This window comes from Phyllobates terribilis, unplaced genomic scaffold (assembly GCF_046119375.1).
Source record: "Phyllobates terribilis strain yellow unplaced genomic scaffold, ASM4611937v1 Scaffold_14__1_contigs__length_39327217, whole genome shotgun sequence".
Taxonomy (NCBI): domain Eukaryota; kingdom Metazoa; phylum Chordata; class Amphibia; order Anura; family Dendrobatidae; genus Phyllobates; species Phyllobates terribilis.
Window position 1 is genome coordinate 12,160,399 of NW_027362774.1, and position 17,013 is coordinate 12,177,411.

The 17,013-nt window shown below is 47.4% G+C and overlaps 1 protein-coding gene across 3 annotated transcripts in view; it reads left to right on the forward strand.

The window, feature by feature from the left end:
• PHKB (phosphorylase kinase regulatory subunit beta) overlaps nucleotides 1-17,013 on the forward strand; it is a 103,938-nt gene that overhangs the window by 58,519 nt on the left and 28,406 nt on the right. For all 3 annotated transcript variants that reach the window (XM_073659675.1, XM_073659674.1, XM_073659676.1), the window contains one exon: nucleotides 15,246-15,309. In XM_073659675.1, coding sequence (XP_073515776.1) covers nucleotides 15,246-15,309 — 64 coding nt within the window. The remainder of the gene's footprint in view (nucleotides 1-15,245; nucleotides 15,310-17,013) is intronic.

A 17,013-nucleotide genomic window follows, 5' to 3' on the forward strand; every position in this document is an offset into this window, starting at 1 on the left:
AATTCTGCAAATCTCATTGTAGCAAGTTAGGACAGACTCGTGCAGCAGTGGGCACGGAATTACAGGGCCCCAGGAAAGTTTTCTGCAGCTTTGGATGTGACTGGAGTAGGATGCTGTTGCAGGAGATCAGTGCAGATAAGTGAAGCGTCTGCATCGCTGCTTTGTTGTTTGCAGATATTGGATCCTGTCAGTGAGTGCGTGATGGGAAATTTCTTCTCTCTTGGGATGAGTTTTTAATTTTTCAGGCGAACGGCTTGTAGACGTGGATGTGACGCGCAGACGAAGCTCCTTTGGGCTCTTGATGTATCTGTCTGCGGATGAGCTGCAGGTCTCAGAGCATCGGCTGCGATGTGATGAGACTGAATGGCTTGTAATAGTCACTTTATGGCAGAGTTGTATCTGTTTTCTGATTACAGCGGAGCATCTCATCGCCGTCACCGGGAGCCGCGTACAATACATTTAAATGTCATTTTTGCTTCATTAGCCGCCGACTCAGTTTCCCGGGAATCTGTTAGATGAAGTTTTAATGCCTCAACATCAAACGGAGAAACTTTTGCTTAAAAAAAAAAAAAAAGGAAAAAAAAAACTCTTCTGAATAAAGAGCAGCGCCGAACACCAAGTCTTAAAGAAGCAGACAAGCCAAAAATAAGCGCACAAGTGTTATTCAATCTGTGCAGGAAACACAATGTCCATCCACTAATTATTCTCTCCACTGATGAAGATTCAAGATGTATAAAAATGGGTGACTCTAGAGCTGCACTCACTATTCTGCTGGTGCAGTCACTGTGTACATACATTACTGATCCTGAGTTACCTCCTGTATTATACTCCAGAGCTGTACTCACTATTCTGCTGGTGCAGTCACTGTGTACATACATTACATTACTGATCCTGAGTTACATCCTGTATTATACTCCAGAGCTGCACTCACTATTCTGCAGGTGCAGTCACTGTGTACGGACATTACATTACTGATCCTGAGTTACATCCTGTATTATACTCCAGAGCTGCACTCACTATTCTGCTGGTGCAGTCACTGTGTACATACATTACATTACTGATCCTGAGTTACATCCTGTATTATACCCCAGAGCTGCACTCACTATTCTGCTGGTGCAGTCACTGTGTACATACATTACATTACTGATCCTGAGTTACATCCTGTATTATACTCCAGAGCTGCACTCACTATTCTGCTGGTGCAGTCACTGTGTACATACATTACATTACTGATCCTGAGTTACCTCCTGTATTATACTCCAGAGCTGCACTCACTATTCTGCTGGTGGAGTCACTGTGTACATACATTACATTACTGATCCTGAGTTACCTCCTGTATTATACTCCAGAGCTGCACTCACTATTCTGCTGGTGGAGTCACTGTGTACATACATTACATTACTGATCCTGAGTTACATCCTGTATTATACTCCAGAGCTGCACTCACTATTCTGCTGGTGCAGTCACTGTGTACATACATTACATTACTGATCCTGAGTTACATCCTGTATTATACCCCAGAGCTGCACTCACTATTCTGCTGGTGCAGTCACTGTGTACATACATTACATTACTGATCCTGAGTTACCTCCTGTATTATACTCCAGATCTGCGCTCACTATTCTGCTGGTGCAGTCACTGTGTACATACATTACATTACTGATCCTGAGTTACATCCTGTATTATACTCCAGAGCTGCACTCACTATTCTGCTGGTGCAGTCACTGTGTACATACATTACATTACTGATCCTGAGTTACATCCTGTATTATACTCCAGAGCTGCGCTCACTATTCTGCTGGTGCAGTCACTGTGTACATACATTACTGATCCTGATTTACCTCCTGTATTATACTCCAGAGCTGCACTCACTATTCTGCTGGTGCAGTCACTGTGTACATACATTACATTACTGATCCTGAGTTACATCCTGTATTATACTCCAGAGCTGCACTCACTATTCTGCTGGTGCAGTCACTGTGTACATACATTACATTACTGATCCTGAGTTACATCCTGTATTATACTCCAGGGCTGCACTCACTATTCTGCTGGTGAAGTCACTGTGTACATACATTACATTACTGATCCTGAGTTACATCATGTATTATACTCCAGAGCTGCACTCACTATTCTGCTGGTGCAGTCACTGTGTATAATACATTACATTACTGATCCTGAGTTACATCCTGTATTATACTCCAGAGCTGCACTCACTATTCTGCTGGTGCAGTCACTGTGTATAATACATTACATTACTGATCATGAGTTACATCCTGTATTATACTCCAGAGCTGTACTCACTATTCTGCTGGTGCAGTCACTGTGTACATACATTACATTACTGATCCTGAGTTACATCCTGTATTATACTCCAGAGCTGCACTCACTATTCTGCTGGTGCAGTCACTATGTACATGCATTACTGATCCTGAGTTACATCCTGTATTATACTCCAGAGCTGCACTCACTATTCTGCTGGTGCAGTCACTGTGTACATACATTACATTACTGATCCTGAGTTACATCCTGTATTATACTCCAGAGCAGCACTCACTATTCTGCTGGTGCAGTCACTGTGTACGTACATTACATTACTGATCCTGAGTTACATCCTGTATTATACTCCAGAGCTGCACTCACTATTCTGCTGGTGCAGTCACTGTGTACATACATTACATTACTGATCCTGAGTTACATCCTGTATTATACTCCAGAGCTGCACTCACTATTCTGCTGGTGCAGTCACTGTGTACATACATTACATTACTGATCCTGAGTTACCTCCTGTATTATACTCCAGAGCTGCGCTCACTATGCTGCTGGTGCAGTCACTGTGTACATACATTACATTACTGATCCTGAGCTATATCCTGCATATTATATTTCAGAGCTGCACTCACTGTTCTGCTGGTGCAGTCACTGTGTACATACATTACATTACTGATCCTGAGTTACCTCTTGTATTATACTCCAGAGCTGCACTCACTATTCTGCTGGTGCAGTCACTGTGTACATACATTACATTACTGATCCTGAGTTACATCCTGTACTATACTCCAGAGCTGAACTCACTATTCTGCTGGTGCAGTCACTGTGTACATACATTACATTACTGATCCTGAGTTACATCCTGTATTATACCCCAGAGCTGCACTCACTATTCTGCTGGTGCAGTCACTGTGTACATACATTACATTACTGATCCTGAGTTACATCCTGTGTTATACTCCAGAGCTGCACTCACTATGCTGCTGGTGCAGTCACTATGTACATACATTACATTACTGATCCTGAGTTACATCCAGTATTATACTCCAGAGCTACACTCACTATTCTGCTGGTGCAGTCACTGTGTACATACATTACATTACTAATCCTGAGTTACATCCTGTATTATACTCCAGAGCTGCACTCGCTATTCTGCTGGTGCAGTCACTGTGTATATACATTACATTACTGATCCTGAGTTACATCCTGTATTATACTCCAGAGCTGCACTCACTATTCTGCTGGTGCAGTCACTATGTACATGCATTACTGATCCTGAGTTACATCCTGTATTATACTCCAGAGCTGCACTCACTATTCTGCTGGTGCAGTCACTGTGTACATACATACATTACTGATCCTGAGTTACATCCTGTATTATACTCCAGAGCTGCACTCACTATTCTGCTGGTGCCGTCACTGTGTACATACAGGATGTAACTCAGGATCAGTAATGTAATGTATGTACACAGTGACGGCACCAGCAGAATAGTGAGTGCAGCTCTGGAGTATAATACAGGATGTAACTCAGGATCAGTAATGTAATGTATGAACACAGTGACTGCACCAGCAGAATAGTGAGTGCAGCTCTGGAGTATAATACAGGATGTAACTCAGGATCAGTAATGTAATGTATGTACACAGTGACTGCACCTGCAGAATAGTGAGTGCTGCTCTGGAGTATAATACAGGATGTAACTCAGGATCAGTAATGTAATGTACGTACACAGTGACTGCACCAGCAGAATAGTGAGTGCTGCTCTGGAGTATAATACAGGATGTAACTCAGGATCAGTGATGTAATGTATGTACACAGTGACTGCACCAGAAGAATAGTGAGTGCAGCTCTGGAGTATAATACAGGATGTAACTCAGGATTAGTGATGTAATGTATGTACACAGTGACTGCACCAGAAGAATAGTGAGTGCAGCTCTGGAGTATAATACAGGATGTAACTCAGGATCAGTAATGTAATGTACGTACACAGTGACTGCACCAGCAGCATAGTGAGTGCAGCTCTGGAGTATAATACAGGATGTAACTCAGGATCAGTAATGTAATGTATGTACACAGTGACTGCACCAGCAGAATAGTGAGTGCAGCTCTGGAGTATAATACAGGATGTAACTCAGGATCAGTAATGTAATGTATGTACACAGTGACTGCACCAGCAGAATAGTGAGCGCAGCTCTGGAGTATAATACAGGATGTAACTCAGGATCAGTAATGTAATGTATTATACTCCAGAGCTGCGCTCACTATTCTGCTGGTGCAGTCACTGTGTACATACATTACATTACTGATCCTGAGTTACATCCTGTATTATACTCCAGAGCTGCACTCACTATTCTGCTGGTGCAGTCACTGTGTACATACATTACATTACTGATCCTGAGTTACATCCTGTATTATACTCCAGAGCTGCACTCACTTTTCTGCTGGTGCAGTCACTGTGTACGTACATTACATTACTGATCCTGAGTTACATCCTGTATTATACTCCAGAGCTGCACTCACTATTCTTCTGGTGCAGTCACTGTGTACATACATTACATCACTAATCCTGAGTTTCATCCTGTATTATACTCCAGAGCTGCACTCACTATTCTTCTGGTGCAGTCACTGTGTACATACATTACATCACTGATCCTGAGTTACATCCTGTATTATACTCCAGAGCAGCACTCACTATTCTGCTGGTGCAGTCACTGTGTACGTACATTACATTACTGATCCTGAGTTACATCCTGTATTATACTCCAGAGCAGCACTCACTATTCTGCTGGTGCAGTCACTGTGTTCATACATTACATTACTGATCCTGAGTTACATCCTGTATTATACTCCAGAGCTGCACTCACTATTCTGCTGGTGCAATCACTGTGCACATACATTACATTACTGATCCTGAGTTACATCCTGTATTATACTCCAGAGCTGCCCTCACCATTCTGCTGGTGCAGTCACTGTGTACATACATTACATAACTGATCCTGAGTTACATCCTGTATTATACCCCAGAGCTGCACTCACTATTCTTCTGGTGCAGTCACTGTGTACATACATTACATCACTGATCCTGAGTTACATCCTGTATTATACTCCAGAGCAGCACTCACTATTCTGCTGGTGCAGTCACTGTGTACGTACATTACATTACTGATCCTGAGTTACATCCTGTATTATACTCCAGAGCAGCACTCACTATTCTGCTGGTGCAGTCACTGTGTTCATACATTACATTACTGATCCTGAGTTACATCCTGTATTATACTCCAGAGCTGCACTCACTATTCTGCTGGTGCAATCACTGTGCACATACATTACATTACTGATCCTGAGTTACATCCTGTATTATACTCCAGAGCTGCCCTCACCATTCTGCTGGTGCAGTCACTGTGTACATACATTACATAACTGATCCTGAGTTACATCCTGTATTATACCCCAGAGCTGCGCTCACTATGCTGCTGGTGCAGTCACTGTGTACATACATTACATTACTGATCCTGAGTTACATCCTGTATTATACTCCAGAGCTGCACTCACTATTCTGCTGGTGCAGTCACTGTGTACGTACATTACATTACTGATCCTGGGTTACATCCTGTATTATACTCCAGAGCTGCACTCACTATTCTTCTGGTGCAGTCACTGTGTACATACATTACATTACTGATCCTGAGTTACCTCATGTATTATACTCCAGAGCTGCACTCACTATTCTGCTGGTGCAGTCACTGTGTACGTACATTACATTACTGATCCTGGGTTACATCCTGTATTATACTCCAGAGCAGCACTCACTATTCTGCTGGTGCAGTCACTGTGTACGTACATTACATTACTGATCCTGAGTTACATCCTGTATTATACTCCAGAGCAGCACTCACTATTCTGCTGGTGCAGTCACTGTGTACATACATTACATTACTGATCCTGAGTTACATCCTGTATTATACTCCAGAGCTGCACTCACTATTCTGCTGGTGCAGTCACTGTGTACATACATTACATAACTGATCCTGAGTTACATCCTGTATTATACCCCAGAGCTGCGCTCACTATGCTGCTGGTGCAGTCACTGTGTACATATATTACATTACTGATCCGGAGTTACATCCTGTATTATACTCCAGAGCTGCACTCACTATTCTTCTGGTGCAGTCACTGTGTACATACATTACATTACTGATCCTGAGTTACATCCTGTATTATACTCCAGAGCTGCACTCACTATTCTGCTGGTGCAGTCACTGTGTACATACATTACATTACTGATCCTGAGTTACATCCTGTATTATACTCCAGAGCTGCACTCACTGTTCTGCTGGTGCAGTCACTGTGTACATACATTACATTACTGATCCTGAGTTACATCCAGTATTATACTCCAGAGCTGCACTCACTGTTCTGCTGGTGCAGTCACTGTGTACATACATTACATTACTGATCCTGAGCTATATCCTGCATATTATACTTCAGAGCTGCACTCACTGTTCTGCTTTGCTTTTACCTACGTCTTCTCTTGTCTGATGTACCTGGTTCTGTGCATAGGCTGTTACGTGGAGCAGTGAGCGCCTCCATATTACCACCCCCTGCTACCTGCGGGTCTGTTATTACGGCAGCAGTCCGGTAAGTGAAGGCCCCATCTGTTCCTTACGTCGTACGCACCACGGTCTATTTAAACCTAGAAGAATTACGGGTCTGGTGCTTTTAGCTTCTTCCAGTGCGCGGCCTGCAGATAATAAATAGCACATGGCGAGCAGAGCCTCCACTTATTAACTGATGGCGGCTTTGTTCTGACGCTCGCTCCGCGCAGTCCCAGGTAAGCAGAGAACATTGTTACCACTGTCATTTATATTAATGGAGCCTCTGAAGCTATAAAAGCAAAACCGGATAAAGTAAATGGGCTCTCCGCTCCGAGGCTGGAGATGGTGATTACTCTTCTTGGTGTCACATGTACAGATCCCACTCACATCTGAAATAATACCGCTACTCAGACACCATAGTGGTGTGTGCCCGGCGCTGTAGTGGTAGGTGGTAATGTCTAGCTGTGGTTGTGGTTACTTGTGGGTTTAACGGTGGTTGGGTACTGTTTGGTTGTTTCGGTTGTGGTCTGGTTAGATTAGTGGTTGGTTTTGGTTGTGGTTGAGCGCTAGTTGTGGTTGCTTTGGTTATCTTAGATTCTAGGTTGTAGGTACTGATTGTGACTTGTTGCTGTGGTGGTGCCGGTTATGGCTGCTTATTGTAGATTTACATCATTGGTTGTAGCTTTTTGCTGTGATTTGCTTCTGACTGTGATTATTGTGGTATATTTATGCGGTTTTAGATATGATTGGTTACTAGTTGTGTTATATTTGATACGTTTGGTTCTGGTGTATATATTATATTGTGCTTACTAGCTGTTTGTGTCTGGCTATAGGTTGTGGTTTGTTGCTTGTTTTTGTGCGTTGTTTTGCGGTGTTTTGTTACTGGTTGCAGTTTTTGACCCTGGCTGGTTTTACATCAGTTTGTTGTTGATTATAGCTGAGGTTTTGTTATGGTTGGTTGTGGTTTGTTGTGTTTATTGCTTGTGGCTTGTTGGGTTACTGGTTGGTTTGCCGTTGTTTGCTTACTGGTTGTGGTTGGCTGTTGTAGTTATTTTGGTTACAAGTTTTTGTTTAGTTTCTGTATTTGGTTGGTTAGTGTTTTGTGTTTGGCTGCTGTAGGTTGCTTTTGTGGTTGTTGCAGTTATTTTTGTTGCTGGCTCTGGTTTTTTGTTGGTTATAGGTATGTCGTTTGTTCAGTTTAATGGTTATGGTTTGTGGTTGGTTGTTGTACAGTTGGTTCTTGGTGTAATTTGTAGTTAGTTGTAGTTATTTTGGTAGCTGGTTGTGGTTTTTGGTTGTTGTAGATTGTTGACTTTCTAGGTTGTATGTTTGATTACTGGTTTGTGGTAGGCTAAAGCAGTTTTTTTTGTAGTTATGATTGGTTGTTGTATTTTCGATCACTTGTGCTTGGCTGTTGTACATTTGGTTTCAGGTCAGGTTTTGGTTGGTGGATTGTGGTTGGCTATTTTAGTGTTTTAGGTTACTAGTTGTGGTTGGCTGCTGTAGGTTGTTTGGTTTGTAGTTGTGGTTGGCTGCTGTAGGTTGTTTGGTTTGTAGTTGTGGTTGGCTGCTGTAGGTTGTTTGGTTTGTAGTTGTGGTTGGCTTCTGTAGGTTGTTTGGTTTGTAGTTGTGGTTGGCTGTTGCAGGTGGTTGGTTGTTGTAGCTTACTGTTTGGTTTCTGGTTGCTGTTGGTTGTGGTTTGACTATTGTATGAATGTTTTGAGTACTAGTTTGTTTGTGGTTGTTTGCTTGTTATTTTGATTTCTGGTTTGTGGTTCGTTGTTATAGGTGCTGTTTTGTTTCTGGGTGTGGTTGATTGGTGCAATTATTTTTGTTTCTAGTGTGAGGCAGTGACCGGGATCGTATCCGAGGGACATTATACATCCCCCAGAATGTGTACAGAGACCTATTAAATCCATTGGAGTGCATTGCCGTCACAGACACAGCTGCGGCTGCAATGCAGGAATGAAGGTGAGCAATCACCTGGTCAGTCTATCTGGCTAAAGCAGATTAAGTAAAACCAGGCAGGGCCTTCATTTCTGGGGGGAGGCTACAGGAAGGCAGTGGGACGGCCTCCTCCCTCCAACCCGGGTTATCCACTGGCTCTTGCCACAGGGCCTTTAAAAACCCTGCACTACGGATTAGTGTTGGGACCTGCTGGGAGCAGAGCAGGAAAGCTCAGCAAGATTTAGTGTGGCTGAACCCCCGCCTGGGAAGCCTCTGCACCCGTCAGGCTCTGAGCGGCCCAGCGCAGCCGTTGTCCACGGCAACCTTTGTTATGGACTTGTGTTAACCCGGCTGCGAACCGGAGGACTTTCTGTTTACCTGTAAGTTTTGCTGAATAAAAGCTCCTTATGTTGGACTTGCTTGAGTCACTGCCTCAGTTACTGCACGGTGTGAACACCGCCGCCTTACATTAGCTTTTGTAGGTTGTATTGTATTTGGTGGTTTGTGGTTGGCCTTTGTAATTTTTTTTCTTACTAGTTGTGGTTGGCTGTTTGGTTTCTGGTTGTGGTTTGTGGTTGGCTGTTGACTGTTTTGTTGTGTTTGGTTTGAGGTTATTTTTTTTCGCAATCTGTTTGGTTTTGGTTGTGCTTGGTGGTTTGAGGTTATTTGTTGCAGGCTGTTTTGCTTTGGTTGTTTTTGTCTATGGTGGTTTGGGGTTGTTTCTAGTTGTGGTTTATGGTTGGCTGTTGTGGTTGTTTTGTTGTCGATTGGGGGTTTTGGGTTGGTTGTTGCAAGCTGTTTTGTTTCTGGTTGGCTCTTGTAGGTTTTGTTGTGTTTGGTGGTTTGGGCTTGTTTTGTTGCAGGCTGTTTAGTTTCTGGTTGTGGTTTTATGGTTGGCCGTTGTGGTTGTTTTGTTGTCTATGGTGGTTTGGGGTTGTTTGTTGCCGGCTGTAGTTTCTGGTTGTGGTTTCTTGTTGGCTCTGGTAGGTTGTTTGGTGGTTTGGCCTTGTTTTGTTGCAGGCTGTTTAGTTTCTGGTTGTGCTTTTTGGTTGGCTGTTACTGTTTGATTTCTGGTTGCAGTTGGTTATGGTTTGTGGTTGGTTGTTTGATTACTGATTGTGGTTTGTAGTTGCTTGCTGTAGTTATTTTAGTTTGTGGTTGGTTGTTGTAGGTGCTGTTTTGTTTCTGGGTGTGGTTGATTTGTGTAATTATTTTGGTTACTAGCTGTTGTGGTTGGCTGTTGTAGGTTGTTTTGTCTTTGGTTTGGGTTTGTTACAGGCTATTTAGTGTCTGGTTGGCTGTTGTAGGTTGTTTTGTTGTGTTTGGGATTGTTTGGTTTTTGGTTGTGGTTGGCTGTTGTAGATTGTTTTGTCTTTTGGTTTGGGTTTGTTACAGGCTGTTTAGTGTCTGGTTGGCTGTTGTAGGTTGTTTTGTTGTGTTTGGAGTTGTTTGTTACTGGCTGTTTAGTGTCTGGTTGTGGTTGGCTGTTGTAGGTTGTTTTGTTGTGTTTGGGGTTGTTTGGTTTTTGGTTGTGGTTGGCTGTTGTAGATTTTGTCTTTTGGTTTGGGTTTGTTACAGGCTGTTTAGTGTGTGGTTGGCTGTTGTAGGTTGTTTTGTTGTGTTTGGGATTGTTTGGTTTTTGGTTGTGGTTGGCTGTTGTAGATTGTTTTGTCTTTTAGTTTGTGTTTGTTACAGGCTGTTTAGTGTCTGGTTGGCTGTTGTAGGTTGTTTTGTTGTGTTTGGAGTTGTTTGTTACTGGCTGTTTAGTGTTTGGTTGTGGTTGGCTGTTGTAGATTGTTTTGTCTTTTAGTTTGTGTTTGTTACAGGCTGTTTAGTGTCTGGTTGGCTGTTGTAGGTTGTTTTGTTGTGTTTGGAGTTGTTTGTTACTGGCTGTTTAGTGTTTGGTTGTGGTTGGCTGTTGTAGATTGTTTTGTCTTTTAGTTTGTGTTTGTTACAGGCTGTTTAGTGTCTGGTTGGCTGTTGTAGGTTGTTTTGTTGTGTTTGGGGTTGTTTGTTACAGGCTGTTTAGTGTTTGGTTGTGGTTGGCTGTTGTATGTTGTTTTGTTGTGTTTGGGGATATTTGGTTTTTGATTATGGTTGGTTGGTTGATATCTTGTGGTGTTTGCTGGCTGTTACTTATTTTTTCCTGCTGATTATTCCTTTTCTTCCCCGGCATTGACAGGTAGATGAGATGTTTTATTAGCTGCTTCTGTGCCCTCTCATCGCTTAGAGCAGGTTGTATCTAGCAGACGTTCTGCACAACGCACAAAAGCTTCCGAGCAGAATATTAATCCGCCCCAATCCGTCCAGCGCCCACATATCACGCTCTCCCCGCATCACAATTCTCTTGCCGCCGCCCGGGGATTATTTATTAAAATTAAACCCCGGTGTTGACACATTAATGATTTATAGCCTTATAACCGGCCGCCGCCGCCGTGCTCGGTGCAGGATGAATCCCTCGTTAGTGTCTCCCATACACCAGCCGTCCTGCCGCATCCTGATTGGCTGCGGATGTGGGAAGAATTTTTAAGCCGCTATTTCAGGCTGTCGCTCGTCCGAGTATTGATGCGTTTAATCACTACATACGGGAAATGATGGCAGCGTTTGTGGATGAAATACTGCGGCCGTGTTCTTACATAGAGAGATACCGGAGAGGGATTGTATTATCACAGCCCGAGATGCGGCTTATAAATTGATCAGTGGGGCAACCTGTCAGATTTATTGAAATATATATGTCCCCTACCCCGCCCCTGAGATGTCAGAGAGAAGATAAGAAAAGCCAGATGAGGAAAGTTCTGCTCGCTCTGTGGCGTTATTGGTACTGCGATGTGTTCTCTGGCACTATTATGTGGGCATTGTATGGCACTACTGTAGGGCAGGGGTCGGGGGGCTGCTCCCTGTAGCGCTGGGGGTCGGGGGGCTGCTCCCTGTAGCGCTGGGGGTCGGGGGGCGGCTCCCTGTAGTGCTGGGGGTCGGGGGCGGCTCCCTGTAGCGCTGGGGGTCGGGGGGCGGCTCCCTGTAGCGCTGGGGGTCGGGGGGCGGCTCCCTGTAGCGCTGGGGGTCGGGGGGCGGCTCCCTGTAGCGCTGGGGGTCGGGGGGCGGCTCCCTGTAGCGCTGGGGGTCGGGGGGCGGCTCCCTGTAGCGCTGGGGGTCGGGGGGCGGCTCCCTGTAGCGCTGGGGGTCGGGGGGCGGCTCCCTGTAGCGCTGGGGGTCGGGGGGCGGCTCCCTGTAGCGCTGGGGGTCGGGGGCGGCTCCCTGTAGCGCTGGGGGTCGGGGGGCGGCTCCCTGTAGCGCTGGGGGTCGGGGGGCGGCTCCCTGTAACGCTGGGGGTCGGGGGGCGGCTCCCTGTAGCGCTGGGGGTCGGGGGGCGGCTCCCTGTAGCGCTGGGGGTCGGGGGGCGGCTCCCTGTAGCGCCGGGGGGCGGCTCCCTGTAGCGCTGGGGGTCGGGGGGCGGCTCCCTGTAGCGCTGGGGGTCGGGGGGAGGCTCCCTGTAGCGCTGGGGGTCGGGGGGAGGCTCCCTGTAGCGCTGGGGGTCGGGGGGAGGCTCCCTGTAGCGCTGGGGGTCGGGGGGAGGCTCCCTGTAGCGCTGGGGGTCGGGGGGAGGCTCCCTGTAGCGCTGGGGGTCGGGGGGAGGCTCCCTGTAGCGCTGGGGGTCGGGGGGAGGCTCCCTGTAGCGCTGGGGGTCGGGGGGCGGCTCCCTGTAGCGCTGGGGGTCGGGGGCGGCTCCCTGTAGCGCTGGGGGTCGGGGGCGGCTCCCTGTAGCGCTGGGGGTCGGGGGCGGCGCCCTGTTGCCTCATTGGTGGATGTCGCACTTTAACTGCGGGGGGGATGGCGCCTTGTAGCCACGTGGGCAAACGGCCTCATCTTCAAGAAGGAGAATCTGTCACATTGTATCGTCTCCACCATCCTGCGATGACACAATTGCTGCCAGTCTCCTCTCCGGTGCTGCCATGCAGGATGGCACCCCACAGAATCCATGGTGATGGCGGTACAGCTGTCCTCCGTAAATACCCGCACGCCCCGCGTTATATTTATGGCGTTACAACAGCGCATCATCTGCTCCGCCATCTGCACCTCCAGATCCTACAGCATAGAAAACAGAAATGCCGCCATACCCGATGTGCTGCGGAGCCGCACCAGCTCCAGTCCCACATCTTCTAATAAACTCTGCTTTATGCTTTACCACCTTAAGATCTTTGCTTGCTGTCAAGTTAAGGAGTCGTCTAGTCTTAAAATTTAAAAGTGTTACTTTTTATTAGAAGCTTTGCAATTTACCTTTTGTTAAAAATCCTCTCCCCTCTCCAGAGCGGAGGGATTTTTATTTCTGTAGTTGCCGAGGTTACCAGCCACTTCTGCAGAGTTTTCAGAGGTGACTGGTCTCACAGGCTGACTGCATAGCTCGGGCCAGTGGCGCACATTGACGCTAGTCCATACAGTCAAACGTGGCCCTTTCATTTGAATCAGCAGAAGCCAAAACATTATGTTACAGTGTATCAGCGCAGGTAAAATGTATGGGTCTGGAGGGGACAAACCCTCAGCAGCCGTATACATAGATCTGCTGTAGATTTCAGCCCCTGGATGTAAAGAAGAAGGTTACTATTCACTGACAACAAGCAGAGATCTTGAAAGTGGGAAAGCGCGTCCAGCCATCAGCTGGCAGGCTGCCGAGGGTCTCCTGCTGGTGACCGAGCGTTGTGTACAGAAGCCGTGATGCATCTCGTCGCCCCCCACAGCAGAGGTGTCGCTTTACTGGGCGCGCTGTCAGGAGATGTCGGCGCGCCTGTCAGACCGCGGCATCATAGGCTTCATATAACTTACACCGGCACGAACAGGAGCGCCTCATCCTCCGCCGCCATCATCTCCCGAGACGCCGCACCAAAGAATCAGATGGGCAGAATGTCACCGAGACACCAGCCAACGCCTGTCACCTCCGCACAACCCGAGCGTCTCCGCCGCACCGAGGATGTCACCCAAAGCATATCCGGAGGAGACGCCGCAACGCCCGCAAAGGGTCCACCGTATACAGCGCCTGCTGCTATAACCTGGGCATCTCCTCTATGTAATGTTATATGTAAAGCTGGTGTAACCTGGGTATCTCCTGTGTATAATTATATATGTACAGCTGGTATAACCTGGGCATCTCCTGTATATAATTATATATGTACAGCTGCTATAACCTGGGCATCTCCTCTATGTAATGTTATATGTAAAGCTGGTGTAACCTGGGTATCTCCTGTGTATAATTATATATGTACAGCCGGTATAACCTGGGCATCTCCTGTATGTAATTATACATGTACAGCTGGTACAACCTGGGTATCTCATGTGTATAATTATATATGTACAGCTGGTACAACCTGGGCATCTCCTGTGTATAATTATACATGTACAGCTGGTACAACCTGGGTATCTCATGTGTATAATTATATATGTACAGCTGCTATAACCTGGGCATCTCCTGTGTATAATTATACATGTACAGCTGGTACAACCTGGGTATCTCATGTGTATAATTATATATGTACAGCTGCTATAACCTGGGCATCTCCTCTATGTACTGTTATATGTACAGCTGGTATAACCTGGGCATCTCTTGTGTATAACTATGTATGTACAGCTGGTATAACCTGTGCATCTCTTGTGTATAACTATGTATGTACAGCTGGTATAACCTGGTTATCTCCTGTGTATAACTATGTATGTACAGCTGGTATAACCTGGGCAGCTCCTGTGTATAAGTGTGCATGTACAGCTGGTATAACCTGGGCAGCTCCTGTATATAATTATATATGTACAGCTGGTATAACCTGGGCATCTCCTGTATATAATTATATATGTACAGCTGGTATAACCTGGGCAGCTCCTGTATATAATTATATATGTACAGCTGGTATAACCTGGGCATCTCCTGTATATAATTATATATGTACAGCTGGTATAACCTGGGCATCTCCTGTATATAATTATATATGTACAGCTGGTATAACCTGGGCATCTCCTGTATATAATTATATATGTACAGCTGGTATAACCTGGGCATCTCCTGTATATAATTATATATGTACAGCTGGTATAACCTGGGCATCTCCTGTATATAATTATATATGTACAGCTGGTATAACCTGGGCATCTCCTGTATATAATTATATATGTACAGCTGGTATAACCTGGGCATCTCCTGTATATAATTATATATGTACAGCTGGTATAACCTGGGCATCTCCTGTATATAATTATATATGTACAGCTGGTATAACCTGGGCATCTCCTGTATATAATTATATATGTACAGCTGGTATAACCTGGGCATCTCCTGTATATAACGATGCATGTGCGTCCGGTTTAGTCCCCGGTGTTTTGCAGGGTGAGGGCTCCTGTCCGTTCGGCTTGTACCCGGCATCTTATTAACCCCTCGCTCTCTCTGTTCCTTGCAGCTCGGTCGGTTTGGCTAAAGCCGCTCTAGAAGCCATCGATGGATTCAACCTCTTTGGAAACCAGGTAACGCTCTGTCCTAATGATCCTTCCCTGGTAAACCTCACAGCGCGGATGACCGTGCCGATGTCTCACCTGTAGTCGGCAGCCGCAGCTTTACTTTTAGCCAGAGAACATTCCCTGTGTTCACTGGTCTGTTCATCCTGAGCCTGCTGGTTCATGACTGCATTATATACCTATAGAGCGTTATATCGCCACAGCTGCGTCAGGAATCGCGTTCACACGTGGTGATTGCACAGCCGCCGCTCGGTGCCCTTTGTAGCCCGGCGTCTGCGCTTTTATTCAGCCCGGGAATTGAAATTTTGGCTTTGAAACCTTCCCAGCGCATTACATTCAATGCACCGCGCTCTCACGGGGGGACGTTTAGGAGAAGCGCCGATTCTATGATGATTGATGTATTCGAATCTGTAAAGAAGAAAAAAAATCTTTCATTATTTTTTTTTTTTTTTTTGTGCGGCACAGCACAACTCCCGGTAGAAAGTCGCTCTTTATCTCTACGTTAATACAGAAGCTGAATACCGCCGACCGTCCTTGAGCCGCCGCCGCTGTGCCTCATCCCGGGTCATCAGGAACAAAGAATATATGTATGATCTCCGATAATAAGGACCTCAGAGAACTGCGGCAGAAACCGCCAATACTTCCGGGCGGTAACGTGATCCCCTGATGTGCGGCGAGGTCGCACGGTCGCCCCCTCTACAAGCTGCTTAGTGCAGATCTACCATAATCATGCTGTAGTGGTGGGGGGATGAAGGCATTAGGTGTATACGGTGTAATCTATGGATGACTTGTATACCTGACACAAAAATCTGCCGGTTAACCCTTTGCCAACACTGTGGAGTTAAAGCTGTCACTTTAGAAAGTCTATATCATCTGGGAGCGTCTGGCAAGCGGCCACCAGGTCCACAAGAGGCGCGCCACCATCTCCCTGGGTCCTGAACAGGCGTGCCGCGGTCTCCCTGAGTCGTGAACGGGCGCTCCGCGGTCTCCCTGGGTCGTGAACGGGCGCTCCGCGGTCTCCCTGGGTCGTGAACGGGCGCTCCGCGGTCTCCCTGGGTCGTGAACGGGCGCCCCGCCGTCTCCCTGGGTCGTGAACGGGCGCTCCGCCGTCTCCCTGGGTCGTGAACGGGCGCTCCGCCGTCTCCCTGGGTCGTGAACGGGCGCGCCGCCGTCTCCCTGGGTCGTGAACGGGCGCGCCGCCGTCTCCCTGGGTCGTGAACGGGCGCGCCGCCGTCTCCCTGGGTCGTGAACAGGCGCGCCGCCGTCTCCCTGGGTCGTGAACGGGCGCGCCGCCGTCTCCCTGGGTCGTGAACGGGCGCGCCGCCGTCTCCCTGGGTCGTGAACGGGCGCGCCGCCGTCTCCCTGGGTCGAGAACGGGCGCGCCGCCGTCTCCCTGGGTCGTGAACGGGCGCGCCGCCGTCTCCCTGGGTCGTGAACGGGCGCGCCGCCGTCTCCCTGGGTCGTGAACGGGCGCTCCGCCGTCTCCCTGGGTCGTGAACGGGCGCGCCGCCGTCTCCCTGGGTCGTGAACGGGCGCGCCGCCGTCTCCCTGGGTCGTGAACGGGCGCTCCGCGGTCTCCCTGGGTCGTGAACGGGCGCTCCGCCGTTTCCCTGGGTCGTGAACGGGCGCTCCGCCGTCTCCCTGGGTCGTGAACGGGCGCCCCGCCGTCTCCCTGGGTCGTGAACGGGCGCTCCGCCGTCTCCCTGGGTCGTG